The sequence below is a fragment of the Alosa sapidissima genome, chromosome 4 (assembly GCF_018492685.1).
Source record: "Alosa sapidissima isolate fAloSap1 chromosome 4, fAloSap1.pri, whole genome shotgun sequence".
NCBI classification, from domain to species: Eukaryota; Metazoa; Chordata; class Actinopteri; order Clupeiformes; family Clupeidae; genus Alosa; species Alosa sapidissima.
This window is the reverse complement of record NC_055960.1, coordinates 6903012-6918222: the sequence shown is the minus strand read 5'-3', so window position 1 is coordinate 6918222 and position 15211 is coordinate 6903012. Positions and strand designations below refer to the sequence as shown.

At 42.2% G+C, this 15211-nt stretch overlaps 1 protein-coding gene across 2 annotated transcripts; it reads left to right on the top strand.

Annotated features, from left to right (window-relative positions):
• The first annotated feature begins 30 nt into the window (after positions 1–30).
• LOC121707907 (ras association domain-containing protein 1-like) lies at positions 31–15101 on the top strand. 2 transcript variants are annotated; one of them, XM_042090891.1, is made up of 7 exons: positions 31–1222; positions 1804–2244; positions 7172–7299; positions 13024–13131; positions 13325–13628; positions 13832–13947; positions 14170–15101. In XM_042090891.1, the coding sequence occupies exons 2-7, from the start codon at positions 1884–1886 to the stop codon at positions 14314–14316; spliced, it is 1164 nt and encodes a 387-aa protein (XP_041946825.1). In that variant the 5' UTR covers positions 31–1222; positions 1804–1883; the 3' UTR covers positions 14317–15101. The 2 variants fall into 2 exon arrangements, with proteins under 2 accessions (XP_041946825.1, XP_041946826.1); XM_042090892.1 differs by lacking the exons at positions 31–1222; positions 1804–2244; positions 7172–7299 and adding an exon at positions 9395–9842.
• The last annotated feature ends 110 nt before the right edge of the window (positions 15102–15211 follow it).

Genomic DNA, 15211 nt, shown 5'->3' with positions numbered 1-15211 from the left:
CAAGCTGGACTTTTCCACCTCTGCACATTTGTTAACTTTTTGTTTCGTTTGTTAGGGCTGACAGGTTTTGGTTAAATGAAAAGTTGCAGAAGGAGGTAACATTTTGAGGATATCATGATAGCTTAAGATAAAGTAGGCTTCCCGCTTGAAATCAATTAGAAAAGAATTCACAGTATATCTTGTGCTTCTTGAATGTAAGGTAAAAGTTGTAAAACTAGTAAATGCACAGCAGGAACATTGTGTATTTTATTGTGAGTCACCCAATTTGACCTTTAATTCACACCCAAGATAATTTCCACAAAGTTGTAAACAGAACAGTAGCAGGAAAGGAAATCATTCTGTATGAATGAGTGGTTAAGGATTTTTTCATAACCTCAAAGGAACAACATAGTTCCACGTCAAGCACGCTCTTGAATAAATATTTAATATAAGAGATACATTTTGGGCGTTTAAAGGGTATGTAACTTGTTCAGATCCACTGTTGCAGTGGAGAATTGTCCACATGACAGTAGTTTTTTTCGCATGTAATGCTTGATCGGAGGAGGGATCTCGCAAGAGCTATCCCGCTCAGAAGGGGAGAGGAGGGCTGTAGGACAGCACGGGGTAGACCTACCGGAAGCGACCGAACGCCTTTAAGACTTTCTGGACCGTTATGTCGATTAGCTTAACCTGTCAGCTGCAGGGTGTTTTAATGTGGAAGGGCGCATTTGCTAGCCCACTATAGGAAAGTATTCCTACGAGAATCCGCGGGTTTGGAACTTATGCAGGTTAAAGAAACTTTCTGAAGAATGATCAGCGGAGGAGAATCATTTGATGCAATTCAACGGTCAGTTCTGTAACTTGACAAGAACATAATTTCATTGTCATAACCACATGGACATCAGTCTGAGTAGAATGTCCGAAAGACATCAGTGTACGAATTTGTGGACGTTTGCAGGACAATTGAAGGATTCGTAGATTATCACAAATAAGTTTTACTTTCTCTCCGTTGGTGCGGATTTTCCGCTTAGGCTACGATACCTGGAAAAGACCTGTTTTTGTAAAGGAGGGCGTCTTCCATTTCTTGTTTCCCATCAAATGCAAATGAGGACTTGCACCTTTCCACCGCTTAAAGTTCCAGGGTAGCCTAGTTTGACTACTTCCACTGCACGAGCTGGCGCAGGATGAGCATGAAACTCCTTACCTCTCCGCATCGTTCCCGACTCTCTGCAACAAGACCAAGGTAGTGTCTTTCTTTTTTGTGAGCATTAGGCTACGATGTCAGCGTCCATGAGGACGACTCAGGGACTCATGTTTGTGTGTTACTCAGATTTTAAACAGTGCGCTTGCAAAGTGCGCTGTGGGCCCCCAGGGTCATTGACACGCCAGTCATGCCGGCCACAAGTTGAGCTACATTAAGTTCTATGAGTATTTAGCCTTCATTTTTTTGGCTTTTCCTTTTCGGCAGCCAAGACCAGAGTAGAATAGTGATGCAGAGTAGCCTACATATGGTTTGGTAATAAACAGCACAACAATGTTCTGGACATGTTCACAACCACATGGTTATGGAACATCCTGTACTCAATATTCAAAGAGAACCACAATTGGTAGTGGAGTGGTTTTGTTAAGGAGATAATCATGTAACCACAAATACAATATGTGGCATCATTGTCACATTTTGCAAACGTAGTCTTGTATTTATCCAGAGATTCAATGTACTGACTCAATTAGACTACTCAAAGAATTAACATAATGTGTTAGATTACCCACTGATAATGTTAAAAATGTTGTAGTCTTACTGAGACTTGGGTGTCTTTTTCCCAGGGCATGAATATGGGTACTTCAAGTCTATGTAAACACAAGGTCCTGCGTGCATGAGGAATCAGCACATCTCGTGAAACACCATGTCAGCAGGAGAGCTGATTGAGTTGCAGGACCTGAGGGCAGACGACCGCATTGAGCTGACCCTGCCTTCCACCCCACGCACCGCGCGCCTGGAGCGGGTCAACGCCGTGCGTCTGAGTCCCGGCAGGGTTCCGGAGCTCCTGAGCCGTGTGCGGATCATCAGGCTGCTAGGGGGCATTGCTGCAGACCCCCAGCCAGAGGAGGACACCCAGGTCGAGATCAGGGTAGCCGATCCGAAGTTAGTGGAGGAGGTTGGGGAGGGCCATGACTTCCAGCCATGCAGCCACACACAGCCCACCTGGTGCGACCTGTGTGGAGACTTCATCTGGGGCCTGTACAAGCAAAGCCTTCGCTGTGTTAGTAAGTATCCACCAGAAAACTATGAGTGTGGCTTTGTCCATTTGTATGTGAGGTATGGTGTACAGACAGACAGAGGCTGTATGTTTTCCTCTGAAAGAAGGCATTTCATATTTTATAACTAAGAAGAATTGGGAAAAAAGGACCAATGTCAAGAGTTTTGTCATTGTTTTCATACCTGGCATGATGGCAGCTATGGTGTTGATGATGGTTCACATTTACAAATTGATCAGGATGCCTCTAAATGAATAGTTTACTAGTAAGCACATTTACATACAGCATGATAACTGTGGATCTTCTTACTACAGTTTTATCACAATGTCGGTATAGCGCTGAAAGCCTTAGCTTTGCCGCAGCACCCACATCTATTTTAGATAAACCTGAAGAGAATGCAGCAAGTGTGTACCTAAGTGACTAATCTATTTGTGGTCTGGTATTGTTTCCTCACATAGCTGTGTTAAAGAGGTTTGAGCTATTTTATCACAGGACAGAGTCTAACCTGAATCTAAACATGGCGTCCAGCAACAGCATTGTCAGGAGCAGCAACATAGACTTGCACAAAAACTATGCTGGATGGGTTTGAGGTGGATGTATACTGCTGGCCTCCTCTTTTGATGGACCCCTGCATGCCATTGCGTCCCCAGCAGGACTCAATGGGTTTGTTGTGCGGTGGCCAGCATTCATGGGGGAGGCCCATTCATCTGCTGTGAATAGTTTTTAATGAGGACTGTATGGGCATCTCCAGGGCATGACTGCAGGTTGGCAGAGGCCCTGCAGGGGACTCACTCACAGGCTCGCCATTGGTTGTGCATAGAAAAGATGGCAAAGCAAGCCTGCCAGGATGGGCACTATAGGATCCTGAGCTATGCTAGCTATGCACTGGGCATACCATTAGCGCCTGTCTGCAATTGGGACTTTGCAGACACGGCAGAGAAATCGTAGATCGCAGATCGCTAAAGCCCACGCACCGGAGGGAGATCGTGCAGCGTTATAGGGGGCAAAAAAAAAGACCACTGCCGTTGTGATTCGAACAGGCAGTCTTACTGGCATAATTTCTCTCCTGTTTGGCAGTGCAAGGGCTTGTCTGTTGTGCTACGCAGTCCGGTCACCGCTGCATTAGCCTTAGCCTAGTGACTGGCACACCTTTCTCTACTCTTTGACAAATGCACTGCATTTTTATTGTGATTTTCAACTAGTACTCTAAAGGGCCTTTGCATTTCCTTCCTCTAGTTGAGGGCTTCATCATCAGACCGTATATCCAGCCACTGGGAACCATTTGTTACTCAGTGTACCAATTACTGGCTTGCTGGTATACTTCTGAGTCGTTCATTGACTTCCAAAACGTTGAACTGAATGACCTGAGATGATGTTACTGTAGTCTTCTCCCAACATCCCAACAGTCTTAAAGATGTCAAATGCTTCTTCTAAAATTGTACTACAAAGGTAAATTAATGTAGAAATCCTCTTTAACATTTAACTTTCTCTGTTAAACATTAATTCAAGCTGTGCTGTCCCCTGAAACAAGCTGTAAATTAAATAAACACCTCTGCTAGCTACATATTATTTTGGTTACTGAAATGTTATGAAAAGTTCCCCTTTGACCCAATTATATTAACATTACCCATAATTGCCTACACATGAAAAAAGGAAATTTGTCCAAAGATTCCAGTACAGAGTTCACAGAAACCTTTAAAACCAACAATGGAGATAAGTCGGAGATCTCTGATTGTCTATGCCAGGCCTGAAATACAATCGCCATATGGGTCTCATTGAAAGTGTACAAGTTTTGGACGAGACCTACTCTGAGCTGTGAGTAAGATATTGGCCGTTCCTGTCTACAGCTGCTGCTTTCCCTGTTTGGACCTCACAGCAGTCTTTATGCTGAGAGAGCATATTTCCCACCTGAACTCTGAGGCTTATGAATCATGAGACATTATTTCCAGTCTGTCCCACAGTGAGACAGGTTTTCCATGATGTTTATGTAAAACAGCGAAAGTTCTGTGTCCTCATTAGGATGTTGACTTTTACACTTATGAAGAGATTTGCTGTTAAATATTAAGTTACCCAGTCAGTGAACTAGTAAGAAGAATACATTGTGTAGACTTACAAAAGCAAACTTCTGTCAAGTCAAGTATATTGGTCAGTTAGACCATTTAAGCAGTTTTTCATTGGGCAGTTATTTTATTTGGCCTTCCAGTTAAGCAGGCTAGTGTTCATTGGCACCCATATTGGCGTGTCAGTGTCAACGTGAAGCACCTGCAGTGTTTCCTGTGAGCAGTAGAGGAGCGGTGTGCTGATGAACATGCTCTGAGGACGAGGAGTTGTGTGCGTGAGGGGTGCTGAGGTGGGGGAGGTTCTGTTCTATTTTACCACACTTTCCTGCACAGTCAACATGCATGTCAGTCAGGTTACACCCACCCTGTCACGAGCTCTCGCTATTATCCTCCTATCAGCAACCACACATTCTTTCTTTCTTTTCTTTTCTTTTCCATCTCTCATTAACACACTCACCAACATCAACCACCCTTTCTTTCTTTCATTCCTTCTCTCTCTCACACACACACACACATACACACACACACACACTCACACACCAACATCAACTACTTTTTCTTTCCTTCCTTCCTTCCTTTTCTCTCTCTTTCTTTCTCTCTCTTTCTCTCTCTCACTGACACACACACACACACACACACACACACACACACACACACACACACACAACATTTAATTTCCTTAGTTCCTTTACATAAGATCTCATTTTTCACATGACTGAGAATTTTTGCTCACCATTCTGCAATGCTAGTCTGGAGGATGTTTTTAAGAGTGGTTGTCTTTCCTGCATATGATTTTGTTTAGGAACTTTGTGGAGGCTCCTTGGTTAGTGGGTGTAAATATGAAACAGTCATACATTGCATAACGTGACCTGCATATTACTTTCAGTATTCCTGTTTAGTCTTGGTGTCAAGCTGTATTGTGTGTGTGTGTGTGTGTGTGTGTGTGTGTGATTGTGTGTGTGTGTGTGTGTGTGTGTGTGTGTGTGTGTGTGTTGAAAGGCAAAAAAGTAAGTTTGAAGAATATGTCTCTTATGGATATGTGCCATATTGTATTGTTCATTAGACAGAATTCCTCCCCAATTTACGAATTTGTCATCTTGTGATAGTGGACGACATGCTCATACAGTATGCAACGTGTGCAGCTCACATGTAGAATGTGAACAGGCATCACAGATGGTGGATTTCCAACTTTATTATGGAGTTACTTTATTGGATCAATGCTTATGTTTACACAGGTCTCTAAGCGTATGACTTGAGGCCAAGAGGATAGTGGTGCAATTTTTTTTAGTCTATATTGCCCATCCTTAGTGTCTTTATACATTAGAGAAAGAGTGGTGCTTTACATTCCATGTTGTGGTAAATTAAGATGCTTTATTCTTCAAAATGTCCACATAAAATACATATTGTCTTCATATACCACAATTTGTTAAGTTACTGAAATATGCCCTAATAATAATTAGATATGGTTATAAATAACTTTTAGTATTTTGTTAATCTCTCACTGAAGCCAATTTAGCACACTTGCTATGACACTGGTACTCCACGAGATGTCAGTGTTGTCTCAAGACGTGTTTTGGTATATGTGCAAATGGCTGATGAAGTGAATTCTGTATGACAACTGTCTGAAGAGTTCATATATATATACAGCTCTGGAAAAAATCAGAATCAATGAGTCATATTCAAAATTAAGAGACCACTACAAATTTGAAAATGACCGTCGACTCGTTCGAATGTCACTCAGCAACCATAGGGTGACATCAGATGTATATTGCAAACTGAACCTTCAATCCATCAGATATTTTCATCAATCATCATCAAAGTTTTTTCATCAATCATCATCAAAGTTTTTTATTGTGCATTCCAGGTTATATCAACCAAACCAACCAACCCTTAATATAAACCACCTCTACCAAGGTTGGTTGTTTTGAGAACATATACTTTGTTACTGACTGTTACTTATTGAGTACACAATAAAAAGTGTTTTTATAGATTTCATACATGAAACTTCATATTCTTTTTCTGAGTAATTGTAGAAGTAGATGTTTATTCCTGTGTGTTTGGTTTCAAAGTATGAATAGGTTTTTTTGTTTTGTTTCTCTGAACACAATCAGTAGAGGTGATAGTTGTCCCGCTGTACAGAGTTTTCTCTATTTGAAGGTGTTGTTGCATCTCTGTGTGAATGCTGGTTGAGCATAAACATGGAACGTATTTAGTGATTTTACTGTTGTGATAAAGGTAATGTGTCAAAGTACATAATGCAAGACACCAAAGCTGCAAAATCAGTGACATAAAAAATATGTCAGGGCTCAATCATTTCATTTCCTTTCATATTATTTTTATTCTAGTTTTGTCAAACAATTTCTGATCATAGTCTGGCCGGTGATGGGCATTATTACCGTGACATAAGACATAACAAAAAAATTAGAAAAGTTTGGGTCATGAACACCAATTAGACCTTATCAATTCACACATCAAAAGACACATTTTCAATGGTTTTGAAAGGAGCTGACAAGAAAGAAGGAAACCACACCTGTGCCAGGGGAACTGAACAGATACACAACACCGTTCTGTACCGGAGGGCTCAAAGACACGCCCAACGACTTCAAAGGGCAGCCGGTATTACCCCAACATCAGGGCTCCCTTGCCCCGCCTGTGGGATAGAGTGTGTGACTCATGGATCGGCCTCCACAGCCACCAACAGACACACACACACACACACATACTTCCTCTCCTTCATGATAACAATTACTCCTTTCAAAGATTCATGTATTCATGTGAAGAAGACATTCTTTAGCAGTGACAGCATGGGTGTCACTGTAGATGGGAAGTGATAGCTGATAGAACTGATGCAATTCTGTGGTTTCGCCTTGTCTCAGATTGCAGATTCACATGTCACTACCGATGCCGCGCTCTCATCAAATTGGACTGCAGTTTGGATGAGGGTTCCGTGGCTGACCAAACAAGTGTGACTGAGGAGGACACCATAGAATCAGACACGAATGTGGTGAGAAGACAGATCATGTTGAAGAACACACACACACACACACACACACACACACACACAATGACACGCACACAAACATTGTATATACTTTATTTGATTCCACTTTACAAGTCAAGTTTCATTAGTCAAGTCAAGTCAAGTCAAGTTTATTTATATAGCACATTTCATACACAGAGGTCATTCAATGTGCTTTACATAAACAAAACCAAACGATAATAACAAATAAAAGCATAGAAGGGCAATATAGTCAAAGAATAGTTAAAAGGTAAAGATCATAATAAAAGGAAAACATAAAACACAAGGTAAAATCATTTAAAAATAAAGAATAATTAGTAAGCAAAAACAAAGGCAAAAGTAGTAAAAAAAGTAATAAAAGACAAAGTAGAATAATTATCGAGGCAGATTCAGAATTTGTAACTCGGCACAGTTAGCAGAAAGCGTCTGAGAACAGTTTGGTCTTAAGTCTAGATTTAAAACTGGCTACAGTTGGGGCCTTTTTAATGTCATCCGAAAGTCGGTTCCACAGCTGAGCCGCATAGCAGCTAAAAGCTGCTTCACCATGTTTAGTTCTAACTGTAGGTTTTACTAGCAGGTTTTTCACCTGGGACCTGAGAGGACGAGAAGGTGTGTACTGTTGAAGCATGTCTGACAAGTATTTAGGTCCTGCTCCATTTACTGATTTATAAACAAGCAATAGTGCTTTAAAGTCAATTCTGTATTCATTCATTTCATTAGGAATCATTGTCTGAAAAATCCAGTAGATTGAAGCAGTTCAGAAATCTATCATGAGTTTTTACAGGTTTAAGGGTACAAGAAAAATAGTCTCTTCCAAATAAACATGCTTCCTAAAACTGCTAATATGGAACAGTACTTGGAACAGCCAACTGTTTGGCCTAATGGCCTTTGTTTTCTATAGCCCATCATTGCGAAGTCCACAGACTGCCCAGCGGTGTAGTCTACGTGATACGCAGGACTACGCAGTATACCCACTTAAAAAGCATCACCATCTCAGTATACCCACTTAAAATAGGCAAGGATAGGTATTTACTTTTGGGGTTGATCACAGTATACCCACTACAGCTAACTAAACTACATCTCAGTATACCCATAACAGCTAACTAGACTACACCACTGAGACCGCCAATCTATGTAAATGATCTATGCTCCAAAACACTAACACAATGAGCTGGCATTTGCATCCTAGGGTCTCAATGGCAGAAGTCAAAGGCTGTCACTTTATAGTTTTTATAGTATATAAATAGCTCAAAACCACATGACATTTCAAATATTTTAACCTTTTTGTTATTCTGAAAAATAGAGGTAATGTCCGGTGTGTTTGCAATTACAGAGAAGGTGTTTGTTTGTTAATTAAACCATTCAGAGCGGACAGTGGTGTGTAGATCTGCTCATCCTCAGTGCATGGGATCTGAGCAGCTATAAGGTCCACAAGTCTGTCATGTCCGGCAGTATCGCCTTTAAGAGGGCTACAGCTGTACATGATGTTGGCTCACACACACACACACACACACACACACACACACACACACACACACACACACACACACACACACTCATTCTTACCTTCACTTAGCACATGTTATTTTTTATTTATGACTGTGTTTTGAGTATGAGGATATTTTTACTCTCTCATACTGTATATTGCATAATGAGATGTAGTTAGTAATCACAAATCTTAAATCTTGAATATGCATACATTAACACACACATTGTCTCATCGAAATTTCCCCTGGGATGATCCAATCTCATCACCATAATTACAGATTAATTAATCTTCACATAAATTAATTGGTTACGTAAACTCCTTCATATCCAGGAGTAGACCTTATTATTGAAAGGTATTTTACTCCTTTTATGCCTATCGTTTATTATTGTTGCCCGTTGTACCTCCCCATCACAAAATACTATCAGTCTGTGACTTTGTAGCAAATGATAGAAGCTTGTTGCAACCGGGAAAAAATGGTGGGCGCAGTCCAGGCGCAGGCATCGTCAGCACTGTCGAGTTGGAAGTTCCTCTCTCCAGCCAATCAAAACAGGCCTTTGCTGGGTTTGTGTATTTTCCAATCCCAACGGCCGGGTGGGGCGAACATCCTGTATGGAAAAAAAAAGCCGACTACACAGCGTGGGTCAAGGCGTTTCGTTTTACATTACGCACGGCGATTCAAGAGAGAAATCGAAGTTCACATAGATAATTCGAATAGCTTAAAGGGACATCCTAATTTGTTGAGACATTTAGGACATTGTTTCTTGAATATATTGTTGTATACGAGTAGTAAAGCTAAAGTTTGGTCTTCAAACTAAATAGAAAGTTGTTGGATTGCGATTCGCTACATTAAGCGGTTGTCTCTATCATGTCTTCTTCAAAAATGAGTGAGACAAACAGGACAGATCAGACCCCATCTTTCGAGAAGACATGGGGTAGCTCCACGAGCAGTGGATACTGCAGTGAGGAGGATTCGGACTCGGAATTCGAGCAGTACTACACTGCACGCACATCCTTCATACGTAAACCCAAGAAAGAGCAGGTGAGAACGTTCATGAGTGATACATTTGACCAGCATAATGCATCACTTGTACTGTGAATCGCTACTTTGTAGCTTGTAACGTTTGAAATTGAGGCAATTTGATTGTAGTTTTTGCGCACGTGGAGTGAGAGAGTGACACTTTTTCAGCTTCCATTAGTAGACCTAATGTTTCTATTTTAAAATGGGAAGTATTAATGCAATATTCAGCTACATACTTGACAATTGCATAGTTGAGTAGCCCTACCTCTACCTGAAACATTTTAGCTAGCTGTTAAAACAATGCTGAATGGTGAGAACATCCTGTTGCCGCCACCACTCCTCGAGGTTGGGTGGAGTGCCATCTTGATTTTGAAACGCCAGCTGTTTGTAATGTTTGCATAAAAGTTGAACTGCACAGTGTAGTGAATCAAGACGGCCCAGACGTTACCATTTTCGTCGCATACATAACAGTATAGTTAATGTCACCACTTTAAAGGAACCTGAAACTTTAGGTGCTGTATACTTTGTTTACAAATTTGAACGCCCATTTTCAACTCATTAGAATCTATTTTTTACTGCTGAGGGCATAGGTCGATGACATTCTCAGTTATTCTTTTAAATCTTACATAACGTTTCCATTTCAAAAAGCATGGTACTCTTGTCAACCACAATGTTTGGAAATCATACGTTTCACAATGACACAGGCCTGTGGTTGGGGCACAAGATGGAAGACTGTGAGTCACAGGAAATGGTCGTTTTTTTGTGAGTTTGTCAGCAATGAAACATTCATATCATCATGATAATCTACAGACTTGGATAGCCTACTTATTTTGTTTAGGCTACCATGAGATTCACACACTGATTAGGTATCTGTTGACTTCCCCTTGAGAAAATCATTCTAGAGAACAAGAAAAAACCAATAGTAGGATGACGTGAGTTTTTTATTTAGCAGGAAGTCTTTGACTCTAAGATTTAAGATGATGGCCAGTGACTCTCTGACCCCATTTCCAGGTAGTGAATCAGTGAATATCATTTCAGCAAACAGCCAACTGATTGTCTTACGTACTTTTCACTGTCAGGCTAAATGGATTTCACTTAATAGATCGTGAGTGAGTGTGTGTGTGTGTGTGTGTGTGTATGTGTGTGTGCGTGCGTGCGCGCGCATGCCTGAATGCTCCCACATGTGATCATTACCCTCTTTCAGTCATTAACCCCCACCTGCACCATCATCTCTGGTCATCGATTTGTTAACAGTTAACCGTCACCGACTGCATTTAGGCTTATTGGTTATTGATTTAATACCATCAGCCCGTCGACATGACCCTCAGTCATAGCTGGACCATAGGTCTGGAGCAGACATGCTTTATGGTATATATTGACATTTAAATGCTCCCTGTACCCATTCAGCATTTATATGTTTATGTTTTAAGTACAGTGCATTTATCAAGCAGTATGTAGGTATAATAACGCGATCAAGATGTTGTAGGTCTATATAGTGAAATCCTTGGCCATGAATAGTGTGAGCATCACGCTTCTTAGGAATTTCATTTTAAGGTTGCCCCTAAACTCTCATTTGATGATAAATCCCCAGAATGTCTGGCAATAGTAGCCTAGAAATCTGGACGCACCCTAGCGGCAGCTGCCAGGGCTAGTCTAGCAACTCTCCGTTGGCTTGTGAGCTCGAAAAATGAAACTTCTATCAGGCTACTCAAATCATGTATAGAGTCGTTAGGCGGGCTTAACATAATGATTGATGGCAGAGTTGCAACGGTTTGGCTTGATTTCCCTGCTACTTGAAAACAAATAAGATAATGTTGTTGTTGGCGAACAGTGTGACACGAGTTAAGCTTTTAATAAGTTGGCAAAAGTTCGAACTAGCCAACTAGCTCCGCTGGTGGGAAACGCATGGGACTCATAGCACTGTCCTATTGCGTGCAGAGGGAATTTGAAAGACAACCGATTATCCCGCCCCTCGGACTGAGCACTGTGAACGGTGAGTGCCCAGACCCTACATTTTAATGTGGGTCTGACTCGTCAGGCTATGGCAATAGATAATTTACTGAAGTTTGGTGGGGACTGGGAGGAAGTGTAGACTCTACTCCCACGTGAGAACGCAACTGAACAAGGGAGCAGTTTTCCTGAAGGGAAGTGGGAGGAGGAAGATGAAACTATTTTTAGCAAATGACCACAAGGTTAAGGAATGCTGGAGCCAAATCCTGACGGACAGCTGCAGTGGCCCAGTAGTCACCTCCTATCCTTTGGGAGGTTAAACCAAGGTCTGTGATTGGATATCATTGACGTCACGGCCTTCAGGCTAGCCAAGCGGACAGGACGTTGGAGGGCTGATGCAACAGGCGGTTAACACCAGCAGAGTCCCGTGGTCCATGATTTTCATGTGTGCACGGTACACATAGCGGTGTCGGGTTACAGGGTACTGCATCTGCCTAAACAAACTGGCACTAAAAGCAGGGCCAGGAAACTGCAGCCCTGTGGTGGGAGCTGGGAAGTGGGGGGGGGGGGGGGGGGGGGGGGTGTAGCGAATGGAACAGTAGTTTCCCACGGGTCTTCCCTCGTGCCATACACGATTAGCGTTGATGTGAACATGCTGTCCACTTCTCCCACTCCCCTATTAAGAACAGACTTGCCTCATAAAGCCAATCATTAATTCCAAATGAAGTTCCCTGCCATGTCAGGTATTGGGGTGTATTCGTTTTCACTTGGATGTTGCCTTAGCTCTGCTCACACTAGCTCTCTACTGTGAGCAGACCTGTTTGATGACCAGCATAGAGAGATTAGATCACATTAGATTTGGTGAGTCAGTGAAAGGGGGACGTCACAAGTGTGTAATCCTGTCTTTGTTTTTCTGCCTACGTGGTGAGATATCAGATGACGGTCTGAATCTCCACCGTCACTGACAATGTGGCTAAAGTATTATAGATAGTGATAGAACTTTTTAACACTTTCTGTTCTAACTATACTAGACTTTTTCTTTCTTCTCATTTGCTGACATCTAGTGGTGAAGTAGTGCACATGCATGTTTCAGCCAAATTTTCACAAATGAAAATGTGTGTGTGTGTGAAAGCTTTGATGAGAGAGGGTCACTGTGGACGTGACCCTTTCTTAAGCCCAACCCACCCACCGGTATCGAGAATTCCATCTGACAGCAATCCAATTGAACATCTTCCTCTCTTCTCATTTTAAGGATGAGCAGACAGAAGGATTGGGAAAGCAGGAGTTGTCTCCTGCAGAAATCCAAAAGAAGGTGAAGGAGTACAATGCCCAGATCAACAGCAACCTCTTCATGACTTGGGTAAGAGAATAGTAATGCACACACATTTTCATCAATAAATACTATCAATTTTACCACTAATTCTCAGCATTAAAGCATTGCTTTGGATTTGTTTATAAATGTCTTCTAATACATACATACAGGCAGATATTTAAATACTCTTCCCCAATTACAGTGGTGCTTAAATGCCATTTGTCCTCTTTCTCTTACATAGAACAAAGATGGCTCCTACACAGGCTTTATCAAGGTCCATCTGAAGCTGGTACGCCCAGTGTCTGTGCCCCCTCCCAGGAAGGGCTCGTCTGCTCAGGATCCCCCTGGCCGCGGTAAGCCGGCCGCTGGGAGTGCCCTGAAGCGCCGCACCTCCTTCTACCTGCCCAAGGACACGGCCAAGCACCTGCACATCAGCTCGCGCACCAGCTCCCGCGAGGTCATCCAGGCCCTGCTCAAGAAGTTCACTGTGCTGGACAACCCGGCCAAGTTTGCCCTGTTTGAGCGCAGTGAGCGACATGACCAAGGTTAGTCCAGTACAAACAAATCACTGGCAATAATATATTTTCAAAAAGCCCGCTTTAAAAATATAGTGTAGGGGGTTGGCAGAATGGGGAGTTTAAACATCTGACTGGCCATTGTTATGATATTTGTCTTGTATAGGGATTGGATTATTTGCTTTAAGGAGCATCTTCTTACACCTTTGTCCTTGTCTCTGTCTTCATTTTAGTGTACCTGCGTAAGCTGTCAGATGATGAGTGTCCTCTTCGCCTGCGTTTGTGTGCCGGACCCAACGAAAAGGTGCTGAGCCTGGTGTTGAAGGAGAACGAGACTGGAGAGGTCAATGTAAGTACACACATACGGACTTGAACCAGCCCTTCTGTCTCGGATGTAAAGAAAAGGGCCTTGAGTATATACACTCTTGATGCTATGCATTTAGGATTTGAAATTGATTGCATTTGTTCATTCTACATTCTAGGTTTCTGATTGTATTACACAAATATATTTTAAGATGTATATGTATGAATATATCATCACTCCTTATTAATATCTCCAATCTTTCCCTAGTGGGATGCCTTCTCTTCTCCTGAGCTCGCAAACTTCCTCCGTATTCTGAAGCGCGAGGAAGAGGAGCATGTAAAGCAGATTATACTGCGCTACAACCGAACTCGCCAACGCCTCCAGGAAGCCCTGTCCAGCTCCACGCCAGGTTGATGGGCCCCCTCCCTGCCCATCCCAGCTCTGCCTGGGACCACCTGCACTGTTGACCTGCGGCCACTAGGTGGCTCTTGTGTCACCGCTGCATCCAAAGACCCCGGCGACGACGTGGACAGGCCTTCACTCCCCCCCCACTCTCTGTCAGCAGAGAGGATTGACAAAAACGAGGGAATGCATGTGTGAGTGAACAAGAGAGCGAGAGCAAAATCAGTTGTGCCTTAGACCTAGTGAGAGTGAGTTGCGCCTGGAGAAGCGTGTGAATGAACGAGTGACAAAGAACGGATGGGAGAAGAAAACAGACGTCTCAGAACTGAGCCTGTATGAACGGAGAGCGTGCAGTGAGCATGTGAGAAAGCAGCAACGTGAGGGACTGCTGTTGATCTGGTCTGATTGGTGATGGAGTCTATCCACCCTATCAGCTTTGCATAAATGTGTCATTTCCTAATTGAGTTGTGTGCTCATGAGTGGATGGCTTGTTTGTCAATGTATATGTTTGTTTGTCTATTTTACATGTTAAGTATGTGTTACTTTCTGAATGATTGGGATTTTGTATTAAAAATGTTAATACAGTTGAGGCAAGTCCTTCTGTTAAGATTTTCCTCAGTACACAGATTACATGGCAGCCTTTTACACAATTAAAAACAGACACACTCATTGGAATAAGTGAACGCATTAAAATACATTCCACAGATTCTTATTTTTGTTGACATAGGTAAAATTGAGGAGTTGCTAAGAAATACATTAAACTGTTCAATAAAAAATACTTGTCATAGAATGTCTTTCTGTGTCTGTGTTTGTTTATGAGAAATACTGATGTATGCCTACTAAAGAATGACCTGTAGACTGCGGAGCTACTTAATGGGTCTTGAGGTTTTCGTGCAGTAACTGCCTG

Bases quoted from the DNA above. Each gene is read 5' to 3' on its own strand.
- LOC121707907 (XM_042090891.1), top strand. From the start codon at position 1,884: ATGTCAGCAGGAGAGCTGATTGAGTTGCAGGACCTGAGGGCAGACGAC. The intron at 2,245-7,171 runs GTAAGTATCCAC...GCCTTGTCTCAG, and splicing joins GCAAAGCCTTCGCTGTGTTA to ATTGCAGATTCACATGTCAC. The intron at 7,300-13,023 runs GTGAGAAGACAG...TCTCATTTTAAG, and splicing joins TAGAATCAGACACGAATGTG to GATGAGCAGACAGAAGGATT.